The sequence below is a fragment of the Ascochyta rabiei genome, chromosome 2 (genome assembly GCF_004011695.2).
Source record: "Ascochyta rabiei chromosome 2, complete sequence".
Classification (NCBI taxonomy): domain Eukaryota; kingdom Fungi; phylum Ascomycota; class Dothideomycetes; order Pleosporales; family Didymellaceae; genus Ascochyta; species Ascochyta rabiei.
This window is the reverse complement of record NC_082406.1, coordinates 2291583-2317160: the sequence shown is the minus strand read 5'-3', so window position 1 is coordinate 2317160 and position 25578 is coordinate 2291583. Positions and strand designations below refer to the sequence as shown.

The following is a 25578-nucleotide window of genomic DNA, read 5'->3' as shown; positions in this document are numbered from 1 at the left end:
GCAGGCACGAGTCGTGAAGTCGTGTAGGTGTGCCGGCAGTGACTGGTGAGCAAACTCTACCTATCTACTGTTTCACAGCCATGCATAGAGCGTGCAGCGCAGATAGCTAGCATTCGAAAACACTATGATGAGTGCACCATCGATACCGAGATGTTTCGTCTTCTCGACTGAACGCTCTGCTGCCATGGCCCACCTACGCTACTTGTGCCTGCTACCATGATAATACGTCCAAGATGGTGCGAAGCGTTGTCGCCCAAGAGGCGGAACGATGTGCAGCAGACGTCTGACAAGCTGGTGTATGATGTCAGCGCGGCATCTTTCCGAACGCGGAACCCTCAGAATACACCGTCACGAAGACTCGAGAAGCCAAGTGAAGCAATCTGTCGCTCCTCGGTTTCAGGCTTCTGTCGCTTCGCTATGCACGCGTCGCCACTTGGGTCTGCACGTTGATGGTGCACCTTGCTCCGCTTGAGCGTTCCGTTGCGCTTTGTTCCGAGAGGCTCGGTCCAACGCTGCCATGCAACCCATGTTTCCGAATCAGCACTGCGTTAGTGTGGTTTGGTCGCATCGAGGCAGCAGTCATCTTGCTGGGCAAACTGCGACCGTATGCGGAACCCTGCTCCACTCCACCACGGCACGCGATTCTCGTCATCCACATTGTCATGTCCCCAAGGGCCTGTTGGAGAAAAGCGTGTGCTCGTCTGAAAAGGCGCTTTCACAAGTGGTAGACATGTTTAGCATTGCACGTAAGTCTTGTCACTGACTGCTATTCCTGTGTCCGCTACCTAGAAACTCAAAGGAAACCCGAATAGAATCGCTCCGTGTGTCGTACAGAATCGAACCAGATACCCTGTCGACCAAGTGCCAATCGCAATTTGAGGTGGTCGTATCGTTTGTATTGTAGAGAATAGGGACATTTCCAAAGAGAGAAACGGAAGAGGTAAGAACGGCCGTTTTGACGAGTGAACCATCTGTCGCTCGACATCGGATTAAACATGAAAAAAGACCAAATCGTCAAAGGCGCATGAGGATCGAAATCGCTCAGAGCATCTCGTCGTCCATGGCAGTGTCACCTCCCGCAACAGCCGGGGCAGCCTCGGCGCCGTTGCTGACCATGACATCGTTGCCGCCCTCGGCGGTGGGGAAGTAGTCAGCCATCTCAGCGTCAAGCTCCTCGATTGTCTTCTTCTTCTGGCGCTCGCGGCCACCACGGCCACCGCGACCACGGGTGGCCTCCCCGCGTCCTTTACCAGCAGCAGGAGCGGCTTTTGCGGCTGTTGCCGGCTTGGGCTTGTCCTTTTTCGGTTGTCTAGATGTGTGAGCTGACGTCCAGGTAGATGCGGCAGGGTAAACCTACGTGACGCGGTCGGCAAGAGAAGACTGCTTGGTTGCGGGTACGTTCGCAGCGCTGACAAGGAGGTCAACGCGAATAGGGCGGTTGTCAATCTTAACTCCGTTCAAGGCAGTGGTGGCCTTGGAGGCCTGTTCGGGCCTGTTGAAGATGACGGTAGCGCTTCCGAGGCTCTTGCCGTTTGGTCCGTACTGCATGAGGATCTTCTTGGGCCTGCCAACACCGACTGCGGAGGCAAAGTAATCCTAAAAGGCGTATTAGTCGTCGTGGTAGGGAACGAGTTTCGTAGCAGTCATGCATGACGCGCGTGTCCGGGACCGGCGTTCGTAATCGTCCTCGAATCCATGTTCGGCAGTGGTACGGCAACGCTTGGAAAGTTGAGATTGACATCCAGGCGCAGCGAGAAGACCTTTCGGTTCAGACGGGACCACTTGGAATGCTGGAGCAAACACTGGGCTGTTGAGAATCGCGTGGGCATCACGCTGCGAGCCATTCTTGAGAGTACAACGCCTTGCCCCCGGGGATCGAGACTCTCAATGTTCGTAGAACGGCTCGGCTTCTCGGTGCTCGAAGGCTTGCTGAATCAGGGCAAAGCCTCGCCAGGGACAGACCGCTGGTGCACGCTGATGTCTTCTTCTCGGGCTGTTTGCCTTGTTCGCAGACATCGAATCTCAACTTTCGTCGCGGAAGCGCCTCAGGGTGTTCGCATGCTGCTGGTCTTATGCCAGATGTGTCTGCCAAACACATATCGTGACGTGACTTCTTTGCAAGACATGGCTCAACGACCATGCTGAGGGCCTAGGGGAGAGAGTTCGACATCGACTTCGTCGTTGGGACGCGTTCGTGCGCAAATTGCGACAAGAGTAGGTTCAAAGACCTGCAGCGGTCTTACATACCTGAAGTTGGTTCTGCTCGACGTCCAACGGCTACTTGTGGTTAGCGTGGGTTCGGCGCATGGTGCAGGGGGGCTACGTACCAAGTTGGAGATCATAATCTTGCTCTCACCGCCGACAGCAGCGGGGCCGGCAGGAGCTGCCTTGGGCTGCTTGGCCTGCTTTGTCGACTTCTTGACACCACCGACAGGGGCGGCGGTGGCAGCAGGGCGACCGGCATCTGGGCGACGGCCGCCGCGGCCCTTGCGGCCTGACTGCTTCCTCGAGCTGATGATGGACTCGAGGGACTGGTCCAAGCGTGATTCAGACATTGCGAAGGTGGCTGAGGCTAGTGTCGTCGCTGGGACGGACGTGGAGGGTGCGCTGAGTGAGGGCAGCGGACGCGACAGGGCTTGAGTCGCGGTGTTTGGGCAGGGCGCGTGGCAGCCGGGGAGAGAGCAGTTGTCGCGGGTGCGCGTGGGAGCTTGGGCGCAAAGGAGGGTGTGTGCAAAGGGATGGGTTGCAGAAGCTGGGCTTGGGTGGAGTGGGTGGAGTGATGGAGAAGACGGTGGAAGGGGGAGCCACCAGGCAGAACAAAAGGGAAAGGGACGCCCGGCGCCCGGCGCACGGACGCGGTGACCGAATCCACGCTGTGCTGTGTTCGAACCAAGGCCGCCTGCGCCACGGCGGATCCCTGGGTCGCGCCTGCCTGCCTGGCCATAGCTCAGCCTAGGTGACGACGAGACGACGAGAGCTGCCGCCACTGCTCACAGCAGCACAACAAGCATGGACCGGTAGCAGAATGGCCGTGACTCCGGTGAGCGCCCCCGCAGCCTCGAGTGTATCGGTATGCAGAGCTGACCCGCGCCACAGTGGCAGTTCAAGTTCTTCGACGTCTCGCAAGTGAAGCTCCCGGACGACGAGAGCGCGTTCCTCGCCGAGGTATGCCCCCCATAGCCCCCGCGAGCAGAGCCCTTCTCACCCACCGCAGCCCGGCAACACTACGAGCGTCGTCTCCGGCTCCGGGAGCATCTTCGTAGGCAGCGCCGATGGCGTCGTCCGCATCCTGTCGCAGGCCTTCAAGGTCGTGCGCGCCTTCCAGGCCCACGATGCCGGCGCAATCACCTACATGAAGCAGGTCGAGGGCACTGCGCTGCTCGTCACCATCGCCGAGGACCTGTCCAACGAGCCCGTGCTGAAGGTCTGGGCACTCGACAAGCTGGAGAAGAAGACGGGCATCCCACGCTGTCAAAGCACCCTCCCGATCCAGAATGGGCGCAAGCAGTTCCCCATATCAGCCTTTGCCGCCCTCGACGATCTGTCGCAGCTTGCCGTAGGGTTTGCGAACGGCGCCGTCACGGTGGTCAGAGGCGACCTGATCCACGACCGGGGAGCGCGGCAGCGCACTGTCTTCGAGTCGGAGGAGCCCATCACCGGCATCGAGTTCAGGGAAGGGAACATCACCACCCTCTATATAGCCACAACCGCACGTATCATGACCCTCGTGATATCAGGCCGCGGCCAGGGGCAGCCAGCCAAATCCCTGGACGAGTACGGCTGCGGGAGAGACTGCATAGCCGTGGACAAGACCACGCGAGACGTTGTTGTAGGGAGAAACGATGCCATCTACTACTACGGTCAGCACGGGCGAGGCCCGCCGTATACCTACGAAGGCGAGAAGAAGATGGTCTCGACCTACAAGGATTACGTCGTAATCGTGGCACCACCCAAGTCGAATGCAATACCTAGGTCGAATCCGTTGAGGGCTTTCGGTGTCGGTGCAGCCGACGACGCTTTCAACACATCGACCTTTACGTTACTGAACACCGAGCTGCGGTATGTAGCGCATCAGGAGCAGTTGACATCACAAGTGCAGCACATCATTTCTGAGTGGGGTGATCTCTTCATCTTCACAATCGAGGGCAAGGTAGGAAGTCTCGTTGATCCAAACTAAAACCGACTAATACCCCTCAGATCTTCAGATACCATGAGAAGCCGTTTGCGCAGAAACTCGACATGCTCTATCAGAGAAATCTCTACGTGCTTGCGATCAATTTGGCCCAAAAGGCTGGTCTCGATGCGTCGCAGCAGAATGTCATACTCAGGAAGTTCGGCGACTACCTCTACTCGAAGCAGGACTACGACACAGCCATGCAGCAGTATCTAAAGGCCATTGATAACACGGAACCTTCTCAAGTCATACGAAAAGTGCGTTCATTGTGATATAATCGATGCTTCTGCTGACATTTGAGTAGTTCCTAGATACACAGAGGATACACAACTTGATCGAGTACCTGGAAGAGCTCCACGATCACCACAAAGCCACCTCAGACCACACGACTCTATTGCTGAACTGCTACGCGAAACTAAAGGATGTCGACAAGTTGGAGGAATTCATCAAATCGCCTGATGACCTGAAGTTCGACCTAGATACCGCCATTTCCATGTGTCGCCAAGGAGGCTACTACGACCAGGCTGCTTTCCTTGCCCGTAAACATGGCGAACATGAGCTTGTAGTTGACGTCCTCATCGAAGACTCGAAGCGATATGCGGAAGCACTAGCCTACATCTGGCGGTTGGAGCCTGAGGTCGCCTACTTCAATCTCATGAAGTACGCTACAGTTTTGCTTCAGCAAATACCCAGGGACACTACACAACTGTTTATCGATTACTACACAGCAGTTTTCCAACCCAAAAAGGACGCGATTGTGATCCCAACCGCCCCTTCGTCGGGAGGTGGAATGGGCATGGGGCTCGGTGTGGCGTCGAGCGCAGTGCAAAACCTCGCGGCGCTGTTACCACTACCATACATGAACACCAACGCGCTGGCGTCGCCTCCCACAGGTGAACAGAAGAGCACGATGAGCCAAGCTCAGATCATTGAACAAACCTCGGACGAGCCTGCGCCCGAGTACAAGGTCCCCAAACCACGAACTGCCTTTTCTGCATTCGTCGATCACCCTCAAGAGTTCATTGTGTTCCTTGAGGCTTGCATCAACTCGGACAACCTGCGAGAGGATGACAAAGTTGATCTCTACACGACATTGTTCGAGATGTATCTACATAGTGCATCGTCAAAGAAAGACGGTGAGCGGCAGGCTTGGGAGAACAAAGCGAGGAAGCTCGTCGAGAAAAAGGACATTCCCATCGACACTTCAAACGTTCTGTTGCTTTCTCATCTCTCCGATTTCCGCGATGGTGCAATACTCGTCCGTGAGCAGCAGGGACTCCACTTCGACATCTTCCGTAGCTACACCGCTACGAACGACACGCAAGGTGCAATCCGCGCGCTGCGCAAGTACGGTCCGGAGGAGCCAGCTCTCTACCCTGCCGCACTAGCGTACTTCACCTCTTCCCCTGAGATACTGGCTGAGGCTGGCGACGAGCTCGATTCAGTTCTCAAGAAGATCGACGAAGACGGGCTCATGGCGCCCCTCCAGGTCATCCAGACTCTCTCCACAAACGGCGTCGCTACCATGGGTATGGTCAAATCCTACCTCAGCGCGACCATTGAGCGCGAACGTGTCGAAATCGCAACCAACAGACGCACCATCGAGACGTTCCGCGCCGACACAGAAAGCAAGAAGACGGAGCTTCAGAACCTCAACACGAAGCCGGTGGTGTTCCAAGCAGCTCGCTGCAAGGTGTGCAACAAGGCTTTGGAATTGCCAGTCGTGCACTTCCTCTGCAAGCACAGCTTCCACCAGAGTTGTCTGAGCACAGACGAGGATGTCCGGGATGCCGAAGTCGAGTGCCCGATCTGTAGCGGCCAGAACGCAACCGTCAAGGCGATTCGGCGCGCTCAAATCGAGAGCGCAGAAAGACACGACCTGTTCGCGGATGCACTGCGCAGGAGCAGGGATGGGTTCGCGGTTATCAGTGAGTGGTTTGGCAGAGGAGTCATGGGCGTGGAAGGGAAGGACTAGACGCAGGCAACACATTGGTAGAAATGGAAAACATGGTTGCACTCAAGAATTCAATTCTAGATGCAGGGGACAGACCCTGTATCTCGACTTACACCGCATGCCAAATCTCCAGCATACAGACGACTCCCGGCACGGAGGATGGGAGTGTCATTGACTGCGGTGAGAAGCCATGCAAGGCTTCGAAATAGCCATAGTGGAGTGCATGTGGAAGACTGCCATGGTAAATGAAGTCGTGTGGTTGTAGCTTTTCAAGGCTGGATGGATGTTGGCAAGCATCTCGTTGGCAAGCATTTCGTTGGCTTGATGCGGTGGTGGTGGTGGTGGTGGTGGTGGTGGCTGCAGGCTGCGGAGGTGCGGTACGGAGAGATGACGGAAGCGCGGCGAGGTAGCAGGGGTGTAGCGTGTGTGTACCTTCACAAGCTAAGCTGGTATCTTGCCCTCCGCACCCAGCCCGTCGCCATCTGTCGCCTGTTGTACGCTCGCTCGGTGTTGGACATATCCTACGAATCTGCACCAACTGTTTGCACGCCGCGAAGTTACTGCCCTCTGCACAGCTCCACGTCATAGCTGCGGCTGCATCACTTTCGCACTCCATCCATCACTCGCGCCAGGCCGCCTTCACGTTCACATTCACGTTTACGTTTACGTTCAAGTCCACCTCCACATTCACGTTTACGTTTACGTTCACGTCCACGTCCACATTAGTCGCCGTAGCTCTACCTCAGCTCCCGCTGGCCCGTCCGGTTCCAGTCGCGGGGACGAATGCGCCTCGCCCATCACCGCTCTCTCGTGCATGATTAATGTGGATTGAATGCCTCCCGTGCTGAATCCCTTTCTGCGCGCCTTCTTCCGCAGTGCACTCCCCAGCCAGTGCTCCCCCGCGCAGCACCACGTATGCCTCTCATGTGTACCAGCCAAAAGACAGTAGCTAATCGGGATCATGGCAGGTCCTCCTCGTCCCCACGACCGAAGTTCTCCTCACCTCGCGCGACAAAGACTCGGGCAGCTCCTACGCCGACCTCAGCGGCTCCGAAGAGTTCCTCGCCAGCCATGTGCTGCGCGTGCCGGGCGGCGTGGGCCCCAACAACCAGGTTCGGGACGCCAGCAGCTTCCGGGAGACGCGCGGCAAGGCCAAGCAGTTCACCACCGCCAACGGGCGCACCGTGATTGTCAAGGACGCCTTCATCTACAGCAACAAAGGCGCGTTGGCATGCACGCCCGCACCGTGAACTTTGCGCTGACACACCGCAGGCTTCAAGACCCTCAACCAGGCGCAGCTGCTCAGCGACACCATCTTCTACCCAGACACCTTCGAGGCCCAGCCATGGCTCGTCTACTACATCTCGCGCCCCCTGATCGGCACCTACGACGCAACCCCCATCATACCCGCGGCGCTGGTGGCGGGCAAGGACGTCAAGCCAGCAGGCACACCCGCGGCTGGGAGCTCTTCAGCCGCCGGCAGCTCGTCCATGCCACGGAAGAAGGAGGTCAAGTCGTTCACCGACTTGCTGAATCACTTCCCCATGATTGCACGCCAAATGCAGCCAGGCTTGGAGAGACTATTCAAGGAGTTCGCCAAAGAGCTGGAGAAACCTCTGCCGCCAACTCCATCGACGGGATCGCGACGACCATCCCAAAACTCGCGAAGACGCGGTTCGGTATCCTCGGTGGAGACGGCTGGATCGCGTCCTATGTCCATGCACAGCAGCATGTCGTACGGTCCCAACGGATTCATCTCGACGCTGGAGATTGGCGACGAGGAGGATGCCATGCGGAACTCGCTGGAGACAGCCGTGACGGCGGCCATTGATCTTTTCCAGATGGTGGACAAGCAGCAGTTGTCGCTATTGGGCGCAACGACAGATCTCACCGGGCCCCTCGTCGAGCGCATGATCGAGCGCTACATCGCCGAACAGATGCACCACACCCTCCTCTTCCCGCGGATATGCGACATTCGCCGACTGGAAGACGTGGATCTTGAACGCCAGACGCGGCAGATGCAGGACATTGACATTTCGCAAGTGGGCATCGACATTGGCAACGGCCGCAAGGGCAAGCAGGAACTCTCCATACGATTGTCCAAAGCCGTCGATATGTTCAAGAAGATGGGCGTGGCTGGCAGTCCGCAGGAGATGCTAGAGATTGTCCTGGCCGTGACCAAGCACATCACAATGCCCGATGCATCATCGATCGCGAGCGATCCCACAGCGCAGGCCACGCTAAATGGACAGCAGCTCTCGGAGAAGCATGATCATCTTCTTACTATCAACGCGGATACGCTGGTGTCCTTGCTGCTCATCGTGGTGATCCGCGCTCCAGTGCGACACCTCCAGGCGCGGCTGTCTTATATGCGTCACTTCATCTTCATTGATGACGTGGAAACAGGTGAGATGGGCTATGCGCTCAGTACGTTCGAGGCCGTGCTGTCGTATCTGCAAAATGACTCAGGCGGCCTGCGGAAAGCGAGTCGGCGGAATCGAAAGCTGTGGCAGGCGACACAGTCTGGAGACCTGGCGACAATGCAAAGCATTCTAGAGCCTAATCGGTCTTTCCACGAAGCCTTGGACGACTCTTCAAGTGAAGACGAAATTCCCGAGCGACACCATCCTGTCCGGTTTGCGAGTTTCTCGGATCTGAACTCTCTCGCTAGCTCCTCGATGAATGGAGACTACGAGCCGAGGAGAAGGCGGCGGCGAAGGCCCTCGGGGACTTTGCGCAAGAACGAGGACGGGCCACTGGCACACATCTTCCCGTTTCAGCGTGCTCAAACACCGACACTACCCGATCGACCAAAGCTGAAAAAGACCGTTTCATACGACACACGGAGTATGTCGACTTGCTCGGCGCGATCATTCAGGTCCCGCACAACGACGGATTCTCGACACAGTGCTATCGAAGGCGACACGTCAATCGAGAAGCTCACAATGACACAAGGGTTGGACGGTGAGTCGGTCTTGATGATGGCCATCGAAAGCAAGCAAGACAAAGCACTGCAGTATCTGCTCAGTCTTACAGAGTTCTACACTCCCACGTTCGTGTTCGAGGATTGCAACAACGAAGCAACGACCCTGCTGAGCTTAGCGGTCCAACTGGCCCATACTAAATCGACCGACACAATACTTTCCTACATCTTGGAGAACAGCACAAGCCCTGAGATGTTGAGCCATTATCTCTCGAAACAAGACTCAAAGGGCAGATGCATGGCACACTATCTCTTTCACCAGCCTCGCCTTATCGATCGCATTGGCCATCTTGTGCCTTGGCTCCTGAAAGACAAGAACGGACAGACGCCTGTCTTTGCTCTTTGCAGATCATACGACCATGACGAATATTACAGCATGGTTGATAATGGTCTCCTAGCTGCGACTCACGCCCAAGGCGATGGACAGCCGCTACATCTAGACCAGCATGTGGATGCCAAGGGCAACAGTCTGCTCCACGTCATCACCGATCCCCAACTCGCGACCAAGCTCCTCTACCGCTGCGATTCGGACGCCAATGCCACGAACGACAAGCACTTCACACCGCTGATGGTCGCTAGTAAATATGGACGTACGGACATGGTTCGCGTGCTGTTCCAGGATCCGCGGGTCGACCTCTCAGTGAGAGACGCACGCGGTCTGACAGCTGTCGAGCTCGCCAAAGACGACGATGTCCGCAACCGCATCGACGATCTCGTGCTGTTGTCCAACGATCCTGGTGTTGACGGGCGCATTACTACCGTAGTTCGCTCATTTTTTGTTGAAGACGGCACGGTTCGACTTGTACTCAAGTCTGGCGCACCCAACTCTAATGGAACCATCACTGTGACCACATGTCGCCGGTCGTCACACGATTTCGACAACCTTGCCAAGTGGTTGGCGCAGGAGAATCCAGCATCGTGGCTCCCGGTCATCGCCAACGTGGCCTCACCCTACCTCATCCCGTCCAGGCCATCTCGATCGGTGTTGCGCGATCTTCAGCTCCGCCTCGACGCCTTCCTCAAGATTCTCCTCAGACACCCGACGTTTTCCATGCACGAGATGGTGTGGGAGTTCTTCCTCGTCCCGGACATCGACTCCGCTATGCTTGCGCAGCGGTCCGCACGCAAAGCCGAGCTCCGTGTCGAGCGCCTGCGCGAAGAGGTTACGCCCATCTACGATGTGCGAGAAGTCGAGCTCTTCGTCCAACACGCGCGAGAAAATGTGCGCTCGCTGCACCACGCATCCAAATCCGTGCTGCGCCGCACGAACAAGCTCCGCATGTCGTCTTCCGACCTCAACGACGCAGCCAAGCTCTGCAACACAGCCATTCACTCCCTCACGTTTCTCCCTGAAGAGCATCTGCGCGCGTTTGAACGCTACACCAAGACGATTGCTATCAGCGAAGCTAGCCCGATCGCAGGCTTCTACTACAGCATGCACGCCATCTCCTCGACGATAACCGCCGTGTTGACGTCGCTCAATCGCCCATCGAGCCTGATCAACGCCATGTCCAGCACGCAAAAAGCCATAGACCGGCACAATCTCTCTGTGCGGCGCTCCGACCGCTGGCCGCTCGGCCTTCTCGACGACGCACGATCGAGGGTGCAGCGCGACGCGCAGGACAAGATGGACAAGAGCAAGGGCGAGCTTGCGGATCTGGGCAGGGAGCTGAGGTACACGCAGCAGGTGGTTGCGAGTGAGCTGGCTAGCTGGCAGGAGAGTAGGGTAGAGACGGGGCGGAAGGCGGTGCGGGAGCTGGCGAGGAGGATGGTGGTTAGTGAGAGGGCGAGGTTGGAGAGCATGAAGAGGGCAGTCCGAGAGTTGGGGATTGGTGAGGGGAGGAAGAAGAAGAAGAAGGAGGAGGAGGAGGAGGAGGAGGAGGAGGAGGAGCCGGTGGCTGTGAATGGTACAGCCATGGAGCCTGAGGTCGCTGGATCGTCTGCAGGACTGCAGGAGCCCATGCACGACGATACCACTATGGACGGCCTCGGTCAAGAGCTGGAAGACGTCATGCTCCCAGACGAGGACGGACCACAGATGGAAGACGTGATCGCCGGCCCTTCAAGCAAGGCAGTCGACGAAGAGACGTCGCTCCTGGACATGGCAGCAGAAGCCCCAGAGCAGCTCGACGACACAGTCACACCAGTAGCCGTGGAAGACGCATCGCCTGCCACGCCGTCGTGACAGCGCGGGTAGAGAGATGCCAGGCTCAACTTGATTTGGGGGGGTTTTTTTTTCTTTTTTTTTGGAATCACGAATGGCACTTTGCTGTATACCAGGATTGTATGGGGTTGTGTGCAGAATCTCACCTAATGTCCTACTGGATTGAATTGAATGGATTGAATGGATTGAATGGATGGATTGGAATAGCACATCTTTGGAAGATCACGATGTCGTGTCACGCTGCGTGATCCAAGCCTGTCGTAGCCAAAAAAAGAAAAAAAAAAAAAAAGCTGGTAGGAACTTGTCAGCATGTTGGCGCTGCGGGAGATGGTAGGGATCTTGGCGCTCGCTTGGGGGAGGCTCCGAGGCTCCGAGGCTCCGAACCGAAGCGAACCGAAGGGAAGCGCGCGTGTTTGTATCGGTCGTGCCATCTCACGCTTGTTTGGGAAACTCGATTGGAAGGAATCGACATCTCGGTTGTCTGTGGCTTTTGTGGCTTTTGTGGCTTCTGTGGCTTTTGTGGCTTTTGTTGTTGGGGAGGTGCTTTGTTCTGTTGGGATAGCGATAGCTAGGGTTGCGTGCCTGGTGCTGTGTCCTTTGGGTTGGGGATTGAATTCGAGCAAGATGCTCACGGTACGGAATCTGACGTCCCAGCCCATCTCCATCAGCCGGGTGGAGCGCTTCGAGGATCCGAACGCGGGGCAGAGTAGAGCGGGGGATGTTGGGTATTTCTTCGGCGGCAGAACGACTGCTTCTGTATCGCCATCCGCGCCGGAGCTGGAGGGACATGCTCAGTCGTTTCATCACAAGGATCTGGATGTCAGGCTGGGGCCGTTTGAATCGTACACGGTCAGCGTGCCGGGGAGTGAAAGAGAGGAAGGTGGAGCGTCTCGCTCGAGATGCACGCTGCGGCTCACGATTGAATCGGCGGGTGCTGGACGTCACCGCGTCGACACGAACCCGGGACACACGCAGAAGTCGACGCACAAGTTCACGTCGCTGTCGCCGAACCCTGCTCAGAGCTACACTGCTCTCTTCCACCCGTCGACACCTACCCCCCACCTGACCATCCGTGAGAGCAGCTCCGTCGACTACCGCAAATGGATGGCCACGCTCCCAGACGCTCTCCCCCTCTCGGCCATCAGCATACCAGGCACGCACAACTCTCACGCGTACTACAAGGCGCTCCCCTCGGTCAAGTGCCAGTGCGTGGACGTGAAGACGCAGCTGGAGAATGGCATCCGCTTCCTGGACATACGCGCGCAACCCGTGCACGCGTCTGACGCGGGGAAAAAGCACATGTACCTCGTGCACGGGGCGTTTCCCATCAGCCTGACAGGGCCCAAGTACCTGGGTCCGATTCTGGAGACGTGCTACGCGTTCCTGGCCGCGCACCCCAGCGAGAGCGTCCTGGTGTCGTTGAAGCGCGAGGGCGTGGGGTCAGCGAGGGACGAGCACTTTGGGCGCATTCTACAGGACCACTACATCGGCCCCAACGCATCCAAGTGGCACACGGAGGCCACGATGCCGTACCTGGGCAGGGTGCGCGGCAAGATGGTGCTCGTGCGGCGATACCACACGTCGCCCTCCCACACATCCATGTACGCGTCCGGCTCGGGCTTAGACGCCACGGCCTGGCCGTACAACTGCAGCTCGTCGACGTTCGGCTCGCCGTCGTGCAGCTTCTGCCTGCAGGACCTGTGCGAGGTGCTCGTCCCGTCGGCGATGGCGCAGAAGGTGCAGTACGCAAACGAGCATCTCGCGCGCGCGGCCGAAGCCAGGCACCCGATCCCGGGCATCACCACGGACAGGACGAATCCCGTGCCGCCGGGCCCGCTGTTCCTGAACTTTCTGTCTGCCAGCAACTTCTGGAAGCGCGGGTGTTGGCCGGAGAGCATTGCGAGGGTGGTGAATAGGCAGGTGGAGGAGTGGCTGTGTGCGGGGCATCATCTGCAGCAGCCGGCCACGACGCCGGGGCATGCTGAGAGGAGCGAGGGGGAGGGGGGTGCTGTGGGTGCTGTTAGGAGGGTCAAGGGTGGTGATGGGGGAACGGGGGTGGTGATGATGGATGTGGTGGGCGAGGGCGGGGATTGGGAGCTTGTGCGGCTGATTATTGGGTTGAACATGGGGGTGTTGATGCGGGCGGGGGTGATGTAGAGGTTATTTAATAGCATAGGTGGTGTAGAGGTCATTCAATAGCATAGGTGGTGTAGAGGTCAAGGGTAGAGGTGATGTAGAGGTAGAGGTCAAGGAGGTGGTCCATGCGCATCACCGACCAGGCTCAAGTTTCAAACCTTCAGTGGCTCCCTCGTCCTCTCTCTCCACAAGCTCCCTCGACGTGCTCTGGAGCGATGTGCCTATCGCGGCATTGCATAGGCCTGTCCAGGACGTAGCCAAAGACCGACACCAGCCGCCCACACGATCCCATGTCTCTCCTGCGGCCCTCGTGCGCTGCTGGGCGACGCCTGTGTGCGTGGCCATCGCGCACCGAGGCCACGACGACGCCGTCCCTGTCCCCGATCCTCGCCCTGCTGCGACCACCCGCGGCCTCTCGCCCGCCCGGCCGCGGCTTGTCGCACGCCCCGCGCCTCGCTGCCCCCGTCGTCGACCCGCCGCCCAGCCCAGCGGCCGGGAAGCAGCAGCAGCAGCAGCAGCAGCAGGCCCAGAAGCAGGCCGCGCGCACCGTGCGGATAGGCCCGCTGCCAGGGGGACGTGCCAGCGACGACGTGATCCGGCGCATCTTCGGGCGCAGACTGTCGCCGGCCGAGGGCAACAATGTGCTGCGCATCCTGCACCACCGCCGCACCGCCGGCTCGCTGGCCGACTACGGGGTCGACCAGCTGGGCAGCCAGTACGCCCACGTCGACCGCGCCCTGGCCCTCCGCGGGCTCAACTGGCTGCGCGACCGGTACCCCGTCGACGAGGCCGTCGCCGCCGAGCAGTGGGCTGAGCGCGAGGCCAACCGCATCGCCTACGAGCTGTGGCTCGCCGACCCGGAGACCGAGTCCAAGTACAAGCACCCCGCCCGCGCCTTCCGCGAGCAGATGCAGAGGGAGGAGGCCGAGCGCCAGCAGCACGCCCGCGACGACCAGAAGATCGGCATCCTGCACGTCGGCCGGAGCCAGTTCGAGCGCAACATCGAGGAGAAGCGCCACGCCCGCCTCGCCGAGGCCACGCGCAACGCCGAGCTCAAGGAGCAGCGCGAGAGGGACATGGACGCCCAGCTGGCCACGGGCGAGTGGGTCAAGACGCCCAGCGGCAAGCAGCTCATGAAGCCCCACCAGACCACCTACGTCGACGTCTTTGGCAACGAGCAGGTCAGCCGCCGCAGCGAGGAGCGCGCAAAGTACGAGCAGCGCGCCGTCTCGGGCTTCAAGGACCCGGAGGAGATGCTGTCCAAGACGACGCTGGTAAGTCGTGGTATCTCCAGACACTCGTTCTCTCGCTCCTCTCACTCCAGACACTCCAAACACTCCAGACACTCCAAACACTCCAGACACTCCAAACACTCCTCGTTCTTACCAATCAACAGTCCCAACGCCTCTACCCCATGACCGCCTTTGTCCTCTTCGTCTCGCTCCTCAGCTGGGCGTTCGCCCACTACTACACCCCTCCCGCGCCCGAGTACCGCCTCTTCCCCGACCTGTCTCCCACCACCGCCACCATGGCCGCGCTCCTGGGCGCCAACCTCGTCGTCGCCATCGCCTGGCGCATCATGCCGCTGTGGCCCCTCATGACGCGCTACTTCATGCACGTCCCCGGCTACCCACGCGCCGCCCAGAGCGTCCTCAACGTCTTCTCCCACGTCCAGTACGAGCACCTGCTCGCCAACATGATGATGCTCTGTCTCGTCGGGCCCGTATGTCTCGACCTCGTCGGCCGCGGCATCTTCATGGGCACCTACATCAGCGCCGGCGCCGTCGGCACCCTCGCCTCGCTCTACTGGGCCAACCTGGGCCGCGGCAGCATCACCGCCCACTCCGTCGGCGCATCCGCCGCCATCTGGGGCATCGCCGCCCTCTACTGCCTCCTCACTGACGCCGAAACCATCCAGATCCCCTTTGTCAAAGACCTGCAAGTCAGCTTCTGGCCCAAGATGCTCTTCGCTGCCTTTGTCGCCCTCGAGATCCACAATGCCCTCAGGGGGAAGCGCGCCACCATGGACCACGCGAGTCACTTTGGCGGCATGCTCGTTGGAATCGGCACAGCCGGCTATCTGAGGTACACTGGCTTTCCGCATACCATTCGCAGTGCGCAGACTGGGGTTGCACAGGAGGAGAAGACGGTTGACGTTGGGGCCCGCGCCAGTGAAGCTGTTGGGGAGGTCAAGGATGGCGTCAAGAGGATTGTGAAGTAGACTCTCTCGCACTCTCACGCACACCTATAGAGAGAGAGACTGTAGGATTACGATTGTATATATTACCACCCACCAACGAAGCTATAACTTGCAGAGTGCCTCTCGAGACTCAACTACCCATCCAAGCAAAACCCCAACAAAAGCTCATAGCACCTCAGATATAACCTACACAGGTCCGCACGAGCAAATACATACTGACCTATTGAGCCCTTCCACATCTAAAAAAAAACAAAAAAAAACGTCCAGCGCCAACAACCTCGCATGAGGTTGGAAAAAGCTCCTCCCCACCCTCTAGCCGAGCCAATCACACGACTTCACTAGCGACGCTTTTCCATTTTCACGGCCCCTCCCACTCCCCCACCCAACCGCCCCGCCGTGACTGTTGACTCCCTCTACTCGACGCAACCCAAGCGTGGCAGTGTATATACACGGCAGGAACTGTTGCTGGCGGAGTGTGTCTATGTGTGAGTTCAGGGATATCGAGAAAGAAGAAGGAAAAAGCTGGGAGGGTTCGCATTCGATTGGTTGGATTGCGCGGGTCTTGTTCGTGTGCGAGTAACAAAGAGGGGCGGATAGGGAAAAGAGGAGGGAGGGGGGCTAGGAGGGAACGGGGAGCGAAAGAGAGAGATTACAAGGACCATGCCGCACTATCTCGTGCGCTTGGCGCAGATCCACGAGAGCTTTCGCAAGGCGGAGTTGGGTGCGCTGGCGGAGCTGGCTGGGGTGGAGCTGGAGATTGTCGAGTACGATGATGATGTAGGTACTCTCATTTACGCATTCACCCCTTTGATTATTCAGATCTTGAGAAGTTGGGTGGGACTCGGTACACTCGCATCTCTCCGCTGTTCAGAAAGTGCAAAGTCGAATTCTTCTCTAACGCACACAGTCGCCCTACTGCATCGTGCGCCTCCCCTCCGACGCAGCCGCGAAACAGGTCGTCTCGCGCGGCATGCTCATCCAGGGCGTGTACGAGCTCTGGGGCCAAGGAGCAACCTACGACGCGCTGCACGCCTCGGTGAAAGAATCGTCCGCGACCAAATGGCCCAACTACGAAACCTCGACCTTCAGCTTCCGCGTCGAGCGCTACCGCGGCGTCCAGGCCCCGCAGGAACAGGTTCGCGCCATCATCGAGTCGTTCCAGTACCTGGGCTTCCGCGGCAAGGTCCAGATCAAGCACCCGGCGGCCAGCTTCCGCGTCTTCGAGGCGTACGACCTCGACGCCAAGAGCCCCAAGTATCTGTATCTGGGGCGCTGGATCGCGGATTCCGGGCGCGACGCAAAGAGTACGTATGACCTGAAGAAACGACACTACATCAGCACCACGTCCATGGACGCCGAACTGGCGCTTCTCACGGCTAACATTGCGTTGGCGGCACCCGGGAAGCTCTTCTACGATCCATTCATGGGCACCGGCGGGTTTCCCCTCGCGTGTGCGCACTACGGCGCCGTGGTGACGGGGAGCGACATCGATGGGCGCAGCATCCGCGGGCTAGGCGGGAGCGCGCGACGCGGACAGACAGGGAAGAAGAACGTCGCGATGAACTTTGCACACTATCGACTCAGCGGGGCCTACCTGGGCGGATTCGTCTCCGACCTCACCAACACGCCGCTGCGTCTCGGCAGCACCACGACGCCCTACCTCGACGGCATCGTCTGCGACCCGCCGTACGGGATCCGCGAGGGCCTCAAGGTGCTGGGGTCGCGCGAGACGCTCCTCGAGCACGAGAAACAAAGCCACGCAGACCAGTACAAGATCGAGGGCTACATCCCACCGAAGCGACCGTACTCCTTCACCGCGCTGCTCGACGACATCCTCGCCTTCGCCGCCTGCACCCTGGTCCCCGACGCCCGCCTCTCCCTCTGGATGCCGACCGCAAACGACGAAGACGTCGAGCTCCTCATCCCCGCACACCCGTGTCTGGAACTGCACTCCGTCTGCGTGCAGGCCTTCAACAAGTGGAGTCGCCGCCTGCTGACCTACCGCCGGCGCCAGGCGAGCGAGATTCCCGCGCACGAGCAAGTAGCGGCTGCGCGCGAGTACGAAAAGGGGACGCGCGCGAGCGACTTGAATGCGTTTCGGAGAAAGTACTTTCAGGGCTTTCGCGAGTTTGAGGATATGAAGAAGGAGTTTGTTAGGATGAAGGCTGGAGGTGGTGGGGGGACGAAGACAGAGGCGAAGACAGAGGTGAAGACAGAGGCGAAGACAGAGGCGAAGACATCAACAGAAGTGGAGGCCAAAGTAGAGATAGACGCCGACGTGGAAGTAGAGCCGAAGCCGAAGCCGAAGCCGTGAAAACAGACAAGTCAATGACCGAGTCACTACTCCTCTCCTCCACAATTCCCATGGTTCAAAGCAGCTAGCGAGCACAGAAATAGTAAAAAGGCTCTCGAACCCGACTTCTCGGTAGATCCAGACGCTTTGCAATCAACCTCCCACTCTCAACGTGACCAACAAGATGGTTACCACCGCACCTCTACCATAACTCCTACCACCCGCTTCTCCATGGGATCAAAACCCTCTATATCTAAAACAAAGGCACGATCTTGACAAAAGTTGTATTACCCACCTCCTCGAACTACACCCATACTAGATCCACAACCGTAGAGATACAATACCCAGCTACTTCCACCCCTGTTCCCCTCTCATTCACACCCCTGTTCCCCTCTCATTCACACCCCCAGCTTACCCATTCACGAGCACAGCATAAGCACAGCATAGGTACAGCATAAGCACAGCATAGGTACAGCATAAGCAAAGCATAGCTACAGCATAAGCACAGCATAGGTACAGCCCAAACCCACACACACGATCCGCACAAACCCCACAACCGCGTTTTATGATCCCCCACTCAATCCTCGCCTGCTCATCGTGCGCTTCTAGCTGGAGACTTCTGTGTTGAGACGACTTGAAGTCGGCAAGCGCTCTGTTCGTTGGGTACTCACACTCACACTTACACTTTCACTTTCACTTCCACTTTCACTTACGCTTACACTTTCACTTACGCTTTCACTTTTTTGTTGATGGGGGAAGGGGCTTGGTGGTGGAGAGGTGGGTGGTGGGTGGTGGACACGGCAATGCAGTGCGTGTGTATATCTCTTGACCGCGTCTCGAGTCTCGAGTCCGGGGGGTAGAAGGGGAGTGGGTGATGACGGTGTGTTGGAATTGGTGGTTGTGCTGGACATGTCAAGAGGCGGAGGATGTAGAGAGAGAGATAGACAGTCAGAACAGATGCAAAGGTGGAGACGGCAAAAGCGAAGCAGAGCAATTCAACAGAAACCCTGCAACCACGCAATAGACTCAGATCAAGAGAAATAACTATCATTTGCCGTGCAGGGAAGCTCATGCTACCACGGCTGTGTGGACTATGCCACGTCTACGTACGCCAGCAGCCATCTTCCCAAAAAAAAAACTTCTTCTACGCTGACCGGGACATACCCGGGTATCATGCACTGATAAGAAGCTAAAGATCGATGCCTCAGTCACGAACCCCTACTCATACACTCGACCACCCATGCCGCCGATAAGAAGAGCGCCTCGTATGCAAACGTCCCCAACGCGTGCAGGGACCTCGCTCGGGAAACATCAAAAGAGAAAAACGCCGTGAAATGCAAGAGGCTAGCAGAGCAGGTTGCCCATGCTATGTGGCACAGACTCTGGCCTGACTATCTCGTTCCTCTGCGAGCTAGACGAACCAGGGCGAGAGTTGGAGGCAAACGAGCGAGCAATCTCATCGTGGAGCTGCTCACTAGGCGTACGATCTTTGACGGGCGTGAACATTTCGATTGCTGGACGAACTGGCGAGTGGTTGTTGCGACGGTCCGCATCCGACAACGGTTGCATGACCATTTCTGTCTTGAACTTTGTGACTCGGACGCCTCTGGGCGTCGAGGGAGCCTCTCGTTTCGCCACTGTGATGGTGTCGCCGACCTTCTTGACCGGAGCTGACTGGACTTTGGACTTGGTCGAAGGAGCGAATTGGACCGGCGCCTCTGAGAGCTTCTTCGCCTTGCCTGTCGGCTTCGCCGTCGCTTTGGTGGCCTTGAACATGTTGTTGATTGCGGGCGTCTCCTTTGTGTCTTTCCCGGCCTTGGCCTTGGCGGTGGCTTTCTTGGGTTGCGCCTGCGCCTTCTTCGCGGTTCCTTTGGTTGCCAACTTGCCCAAGAGGTCCATCTGCGCAACAGACTTCCGCTTTGTACCTTTCTTCGAGGGCGTAGTCGGTTCCTGCTTGACGGCGTTCTTGGGCAGCATGCGAGGGCTTTGACCCGGTGTTAGCTGGCCGGCATTTCGGAAAACGCCTGGCTTCTTGGGAGTGCCAACGACCACCTCGATTCTTCGGCTCTCCTTAGCCTTGGACAGCTCCTCGTCAGTGATCTCCTTGAAATCCATTGGGTCGTCCCATTTCCGCATAGCGGCATGTCGAGCGACCTCGTCGCAGGGCCCTGTGACTACCAAGTCCCACGCGTTCTTGAGATCAACGCCTAGAGGCTCCGGATCGTTGTTGATCCAGATCGCAACGCCGTCCTTCCGGTCGCGTACGGTGTTGCACATCTCACGGGCAATGCGGCGGATGCCAGGGACCTTGAGCGTGGTGCCAGCGACAATGACCGCGTCCGGTCGCATGCGAAGGTCGGTTGCGGCACAGGAGCCAATTGCTTCGTCATCGGGGTTCTGCTCATTGTACAGGACCATGCGAGGGCGCAAACATCCAATCCCGTGGGTTCGCTTCTCTGCTGCTTGACGGACCATGTCCGTTTCGACGCAGCTCGGGCAGGGCGGCGCGGTGGGTCCGTCGAATAGCGCAGCATCAAAAGGGTATAGCTTGTGGCATTTTGAGCACACCATGTGATCGAGGCCCCCGTGTACCTGGACCGTCTTGGGCCATGGTGCCTTCTTCGGCAAAGGCGCCTCGGTCTTGAGAGGAGGCATGGCCGTGTCGATGCCGTCGACGTTCTGAGTGTACAGTCGCATCAAACGCCCCTCCTGGGCCAAGGTGGCGAGCAGGTGGTGGAAGGCTGTGGGCTGCGCGCTCTTGGTCTCGGTGGACAGACTGCGCACCATGGCGTGGAAGGTGGTGGTTGAGACGTCATCCTGGTAAACGGAGGCGTCGAAGAGATCCTTGCCGGAGGACTTGAGGCCGTGCTCCTTCTTGAGCGAGTTGAACAGACCGGTAGCCGATCGAAAGTCAGGAATGCCTGCAGATACTGAGATGCCAGCGCCAGCAATGACTACAATCTTGCGCTTCTTGTGCAGCACGTTGAGCAAGCGCTGCAGGTGCGGCTTGTCGTCGGTGGAGATGTCTTGGGTCAGATCGAGGTACTGGGTGGTGCGCCCGTTGGGGTCTGTCGTGGGCGCGAGCTTCCTCCGCTTGGCTGGCCGCGGGTCCTCGTCGTTGCTGGAGGGCGGGGAGGGCATGTCTTCGGGCGCGGGGGTCGTCTTGGCCGAAGAGCGTCGTGACGAAGACGGGGAGGGCAGCGATCGTACGTGGTACTCTGCAGGCGGTGAAGGCGAGCGTGTAAGGACGGAAAGCTCGGATTCGCAGTCGGACAGTTCAGTCAGCGGCGAGCTGGGCCCGCCGTTGAAGAGGAAAGGCACCATGGTGCACGAGGAGCGAGGAGCGTTGGGTTTGTGGCAGGCGCGGACGTGGTGGACGCGTTGGGTAGCGGCGGCCGGGGTCGTGCAGAGGGAAGCCGCGACCAACAACGTGGAACGCCTCCGCTCAGGGATGCCGCGGCTAGAGGTGCCGATCTAGACGACGCAGGCAGCAACGAGCGAGGCCGAGGTGCGCATCCAAGAGAAAGAGCAGCGACGACAGCTCTGCTACCGGCTGATGCGTGGCAGAGGGCGTGGCAGAGGGCGTGGCAGAGGGCGTGGGCTCGTGGTCCGGCGGGCGGGCGTGGAAGCGCTGCCAGGCTGGTGGATCGCTGCCGTCACCGCTGGGTGTGGGGGAGGCGCCGGTCGTGCAGGACTGCAAATTCGCGGAGCCAGGCTAGATCATGGTCATGGACGCGGGTAGGGCGAAGATGACAAGAGCGGTGCGCGCAGACGCGCTGTCGCGGGAGAGCGTGGGGTTGGCGAGGAAATGGGGAGGTTGGAGGGCGTCGTGCTCTGCACGAGAACAGGAACGCCCGAGACTGTGAACCTGCCAAGACGTCCAACAGCACTTGAGCACGATCCAAGAACCAAAACAAACCGATCAAGACGGGTGCGCTAGTGAGCCGGCCGATTGCAGCTTGCAGCTCGCAACTTGCAGCTCGCAACTTGCAGCTCGCAGCTCGCAGCTTGCAGAGGCGCATGCTGGATCCGAGGCATCCACAAACACTTGGTCACCACGTCTCATCTCTCAACCAACGCCTCTGCTGGCTGCGCATCGAATGAAGAACCACTGAGACGCTGACATTGTCATCCATCCCTGGCCCCAGCTCACCGCGCACACTGGTTCCGGCGCACTTTGGTTCCAGCTGGGGCCACGTACACTGGTGGGAAATGGATACCCGGGATGGTCGCAGACAAACCGTCTCGGGTGCATTGTTTCCTATGAATCTTCAGCCGCAAGTTGTGGAGAGATGCCATGTTCTGAGGCATGGGACCCGGCGTGTGCAGTTCGCGAGAGCTTCATGATGCAACAAGCCGACGAGGCTGCGGCCCACCGTAGCGTTTCGCTTACCGGCCCTAGCGCAGACCTACCCTGCTCGAGTCTAACGCCATCTCCAGCACTCGGCCTTTACCCAATCGCAGCCTGGACTCATTTCCTATGTTTCTTGCATGATACCCGGTCGTCTTGCTTCCTCTTCAATCTTTCATCTCGTGCTCTTGCATTGAAGCGAACATTGGTTGCTGTCCCCTCCGCCTCGGTCCACCGCAGCCACCCGCTAGGTTGGTGCGCATCTCTGTGGAGATGGACCCCAACTACAGCATGGACGTGGACGACCTTTTCGGCGACTCGGAACATGTCAATCTCCAGAACATCACCGCAGTACCGCCTGTGAAGGGACTCGCCAGGAGGGTCGATGAGCTCGGCACAAATGGTTGTTGTCAGTGAGTGGAGAGTACACACATTCACTGCACACCATCCTAACCATCTGCAGGAAGGTTGCATGGTCTAAGAATGGATGCGTGGCCTACATCACCCCAGATGGTGCTGCAGTTCACCTCGCAGTCTTCTCTCGAGACATCGAGACCGGAAAATGGGACCTTGGAAAAGACGTCGCCCTAGAGGTTCCGCACGGCCGCGAACCCTATCCGTTTGTTCATTTGTCCTGGAGTCACCTCGGAAATGATATTGCAGTCGTCGATGCTGCAGGTCGCCTACTGAACTTCTCGTGCGCCATGGCGCTGGATAGGATGCAGTACACCAAGGCCGAGCTAGCACATCCCGAGACCGAAGCAGATGGCGTCGTGGGCTTACATTGGCTAGCGATATACCCGTATGAGCAGAAGGTACGACTACCTTTCATCTTGCTTCTGCTTCTGCTTCCCCCTGACTTGAATTCAGAATCAGATTGTGTGGTCGGCCGAAAGAGAAGGGGAAATGTGGAAGTGGAACATCCGCTCACATGTGTTCCACGACGCGCACCACCCCATCCCTAGCAAGGCTTCTCTGATCTACTTGAAGAGGCATGGCGAGCTGAATTTGCGATTCCAACAAAACGACAACGCCTGGCAGGAGACATCCATCCAGCTGGGTCCCATGATCTCCACACAGGAGCCTTTCACACACGCCGCTTTCGCATCCAACAATGGTACCCACATCCATCACGTCTCGCTTTTCACCATTAACGCTGTTCAGATGAAAGCTTGTTGATGGCAGCATACGACGCCAAGCAGCGGTTGTACTTGTATCAAATAGAGACTACCTGGCAGGTGCCACAAGAAAAGCACAGCCAGAACGCGGGACACTTTGACAAACCTGGTCTCCAGGTATCACTGGTTGCAATCGAAGAGAACTGCGGCCCTGCGAACACGATTGCGAGTGAGCTCGAGAGCGACACCGAGCCGAGAGGTACTGCTCCAGCGCAACTCACACAGCTCAACTTCCTGCCAGTCACACCCGATCTGGGCGATGGCTCGTTGCCTACGATCCAGGCCGTCTACTGTAGACCGCCGAACCTGATTTCGATGGATCATCTCCAGGCACAGGAAACCCCACACAGCGTACTAGTCAAATGGGAGGTGCATCAGTTGCAGCAAAACCAGCTACATCCGAGCCTCGACCAGGTCACCTCGAAGAAGAAGACGATTGGCTCTGTCACAGCACGTACTGTCTTCCAACTTAAGCGCGCCACAGACTTTCCCATGCATGCCGTTGTTGTGGCTTGCATCCCAGTCTGGTACAACATGCTCCTGGCCTTCTGCTACAGCGATGGCACAATCGAGTTTAGAAGGCGGTCGACGATGGAGATGCTCGTGAATGACGGCAACACAGATACCGTAACGTCTCTGTTCCAAGCCGGCTTTGCCTTCCCACACGGAGAACCATCTCTACACCTGGCCCTGTCACCGAATTATTGCATGTCGGTATGCATGCAACAAGACGGAAGTATCAAGCTTCGCTCCCTAGAGTACCAACGCGGCACTCTCTCCATCGACGACGAAGACCCCCGCAACTCTGCCGCCCTCGCTGCCCTCATTCTCCAATCCGCGTCCTCGGCCAACCAGTACTTCTCCAGCGACGACATATTCAGCATCATGGGTCCGCTGTCCGATAAGCGCAAACGCGACTTCACGAACCTCCTCTTCGAAGGCCTGCAGGTGAACATCGACTGCGGCATCGACGACATGAACGGCAACTACCTCATGCTGCTTGGCCGTTCGCCTTTCTTCGTGAAGACGCTGTCCGCGATGCACCTCCTCGGCCTCAAGTCGCCCGTCGACCGCTCCCTCAGCAGCAAGATGGCCTGGATCATCCTCAACATCAAATACGTGACCCAGATCCTGACCAGCATAACGCGCATGCACGGGCCGCTCGAGAAAGCCGTGTTGCGCCCGGAAGTCGTACCGCAGTTCATCGGCATCTGCAGATGGATCATGCACTTCATGGCGTACATGGTCGACGAGCTCTTCTCTCTCGGCCGCGCCGTCGAGGCCCTCGGCCCATGCGACCTCACAGCGTCCAAACTGGAGCAAGTCTTCGCCCAGACCAACAAACCGGCCGTCCTCCTCCTCCTCTCCGCTTTCCCGCGCGCCATGATGAAACTCTGGCCCCAGCCTCTCCACTGGGTGAAGCGCAGCGCCGACAACTTCACCAACCCCAACGCGCCCACGCCGTCCCCAGAGGTGCGCAAACTCTACGCCCCGCTGCAGGCCGCCGTGTCCGAGCTGCCCTTCGACTGGCGCTGGTTCGAGCGGCTCGTCGCCGACACACACGAGCAGTCGCGCGGCGCATTCAAATCCCACGGCCTGGGCGACGCCGCCCGCAACGCGCTGGAGCGCGACTTGCTGCTGGGAAACCTGCACCCGGTCTACCTCCCGCTTGCGCGCCGCCTCGTCACCGAGCAGCTGTGGAACAGCGACATCGCGGGCGGCTGTCTGGCGGACCGACTGGACGCGGGACGCCTCATGTTCTTCGACACCACCTGGCTCGGGCTGCAGGAAAGCAAGAGGGCCCACGAGTGGCATGCTACCCATGTCGTCGACGTGTGTCAGAAGATGATCATTCGTGGCGTCGGCACCCAGGAACATCCCGTCACCAGCAGTACGCAGACGGGCAGGAGCAGAAGTGACAGCCTGCAGAGCGCGAGGGGGGATGGCGGCGTCGATGCCGAGGGGAGGCGGAAGAAGCAGCTCAGAAGGTGTGTGCGCTGTGGCAGCTACATGGAGGATGTCACGATCCACCAGGTGGGCTACACGCCGCACCACGCGAATTGGTTGATGAGTATCGCGAAGCACTGTGTTTGTGGCAACAGCTGGATGTTGGCTCCGGAGAAGAAAAGGGCGCGCTGAGGTCGC

At 58.5% G+C, this 25578-nt stretch overlaps 8 protein-coding genes across 8 annotated transcripts, besides 15 other annotated features; 6 read left to right on the top strand and 2 right to left on the bottom strand.

Moving 5' to 3' along the window:
• Positions 1 to 1041: 1041 nt before the first annotated feature.
• Positions 1042 to 2555, bottom strand: EKO05_0001638 (RNA-binding RNA annealing protein; the record flags this gene model as incomplete). The annotated part of the gene is made up of 4 exons (XM_038937421.1): positions 1042 to 1309; positions 1358 to 1596; positions 2248 to 2277; positions 2328 to 2555. The coding sequence occupies 4 exons, from the start codon at positions 2553 to 2555 to the stop codon at positions 1042 to 1044; spliced, it is 765 nt and encodes a 254-aa protein (XP_038802394.1).
• Positions 2436 to 2485: a tandem repeat.
• Positions 2556 to 3025: 470 nt separating the features above from the next.
• Positions 3026 to 6149, top strand: EKO05_0001637 (Vacuolar protein sorting-associated protein 11; the record flags this gene model as incomplete). The annotated part of the gene is made up of 5 exons (XM_038937645.1): positions 3026 to 3040; positions 3097 to 3165; positions 3215 to 4150; positions 4198 to 4431; positions 4479 to 6149. The coding sequence occupies 5 exons, from the start codon at positions 3026 to 3028 to the stop codon at positions 6147 to 6149; spliced, it is 2925 nt and encodes a 974-aa protein (XP_038802393.1).
• A 307-nt stretch (positions 6150 to 6456) lies between these two features.
• Positions 6457 to 6485: a tandem repeat.
• Positions 6486 to 6766: 281 nt separating this feature from the next.
• Positions 6767 to 6852: a tandem repeat.
• A 108-nt stretch (positions 6853 to 6960) lies between these two features.
• EKO05_0001636 (uncharacterized protein) lies at positions 6961 to 11296 on the top strand (the record flags this gene model as incomplete). The annotated part of the gene is made up of 3 exons (XM_059635722.1): positions 6961 to 7041; positions 7097 to 7349; positions 7401 to 11296. 3 exons carry the CDS (start codon positions 6961 to 6963, stop codon positions 11294 to 11296), a joined length of 4230 nt encoding a protein of 1409 aa, XP_059491705.1.
• Positions 10968 to 11002: a tandem repeat.
• A 44-nt stretch (positions 11297 to 11340) lies between the features above and the next one.
• Positions 11341 to 11359: a tandem repeat.
• A 182-nt stretch (positions 11360 to 11541) lies between these two features.
• Positions 11542 to 11564: a tandem repeat.
• A 90-nt stretch (positions 11565 to 11654) lies between these two features.
• Positions 11655 to 11681: a tandem repeat.
• A 76-nt stretch (positions 11682 to 11757) lies between these two features.
• Positions 11758 to 11805: a tandem repeat.
• Positions 11806 to 11899: 94 nt separating this feature from the next.
• Positions 11900 to 13432, top strand: EKO05_0001635 (Phosphatidylinositol diacylglycerol-lyase; the record flags this gene model as incomplete). Its single annotated transcript, XM_038945022.1, has 1 exon — positions 11900 to 13432. The coding sequence occupies one exon, from the start codon at positions 11900 to 11902 to the stop codon at positions 13430 to 13432; it is 1533 nt and encodes a 510-aa protein (XP_038802391.1).
• Positions 13433 to 13701: 269 nt separating this feature from the next.
• Positions 13702 to 15632, top strand: EKO05_0001634 (Rhomboid protease; the record flags this gene model as incomplete). Its single annotated transcript, XM_059635721.1, has 2 exons — positions 13702 to 14685; positions 14808 to 15632. 2 exons carry the CDS (start codon positions 13702 to 13704, stop codon positions 15630 to 15632), a joined length of 1809 nt encoding a protein of 602 aa, XP_059491704.1.
• Positions 13910 to 13935: a tandem repeat.
• Positions 14728 to 14787: a tandem repeat.
• A 220-nt stretch (positions 15633 to 15852) lies between the features above and the next one.
• Positions 15853 to 15871: a tandem repeat.
• Positions 15872 to 16271: 400 nt separating this feature from the next.
• EKO05_0001633 (tRNA (guanine(10)-N(2))-methyltransferase) lies at positions 16272 to 17925 on the top strand (the record flags this gene model as incomplete). Its single annotated transcript, XM_038937296.1, has 2 exons — positions 16272 to 16388; positions 16519 to 17925. 2 exons carry the CDS (start codon positions 16272 to 16274, stop codon positions 17923 to 17925), a joined length of 1524 nt encoding a protein of 507 aa, XP_038802389.1.
• Positions 17926 to 18569: 644 nt separating this feature from the next.
• Positions 18570 to 18645: a tandem repeat.
• A 6-nt stretch (positions 18646 to 18651) lies between these two features.
• Positions 18652 to 18699: a tandem repeat.
• A 549-nt stretch (positions 18700 to 19248) lies between these two features.
• EKO05_0001632 (uncharacterized protein) lies at positions 19249 to 21228 on the bottom strand (the record flags this gene model as incomplete). Its single annotated transcript, XM_038945021.1, has 1 exon — positions 19249 to 21228. The coding sequence occupies one exon, from the start codon at positions 21226 to 21228 to the stop codon at positions 19249 to 19251; it is 1980 nt and encodes a 659-aa protein (XP_038802388.1).
• Positions 19633 to 19665: a tandem repeat.
• A 628-nt stretch (positions 21229 to 21856) lies between the features above and the next one.
• Positions 21857 to 21918: a tandem repeat.
• A 610-nt stretch (positions 21919 to 22528) lies between these two features.
• On the top strand, positions 22529 to 25572 carry EKO05_0001631 (Mediator of RNA polymerase II transcription subunit 16; the record flags this gene model as incomplete). The annotated part of the gene is made up of 4 exons (XM_038937092.1): positions 22529 to 22668; positions 22719 to 23070; positions 23126 to 23372; positions 23420 to 25572. 4 exons carry the CDS (start codon positions 22529 to 22531, stop codon positions 25570 to 25572), a joined length of 2892 nt encoding a protein of 963 aa, XP_038802387.1.
• Between the last annotated feature and the right edge of the window lie 6 nt (positions 25573 to 25578).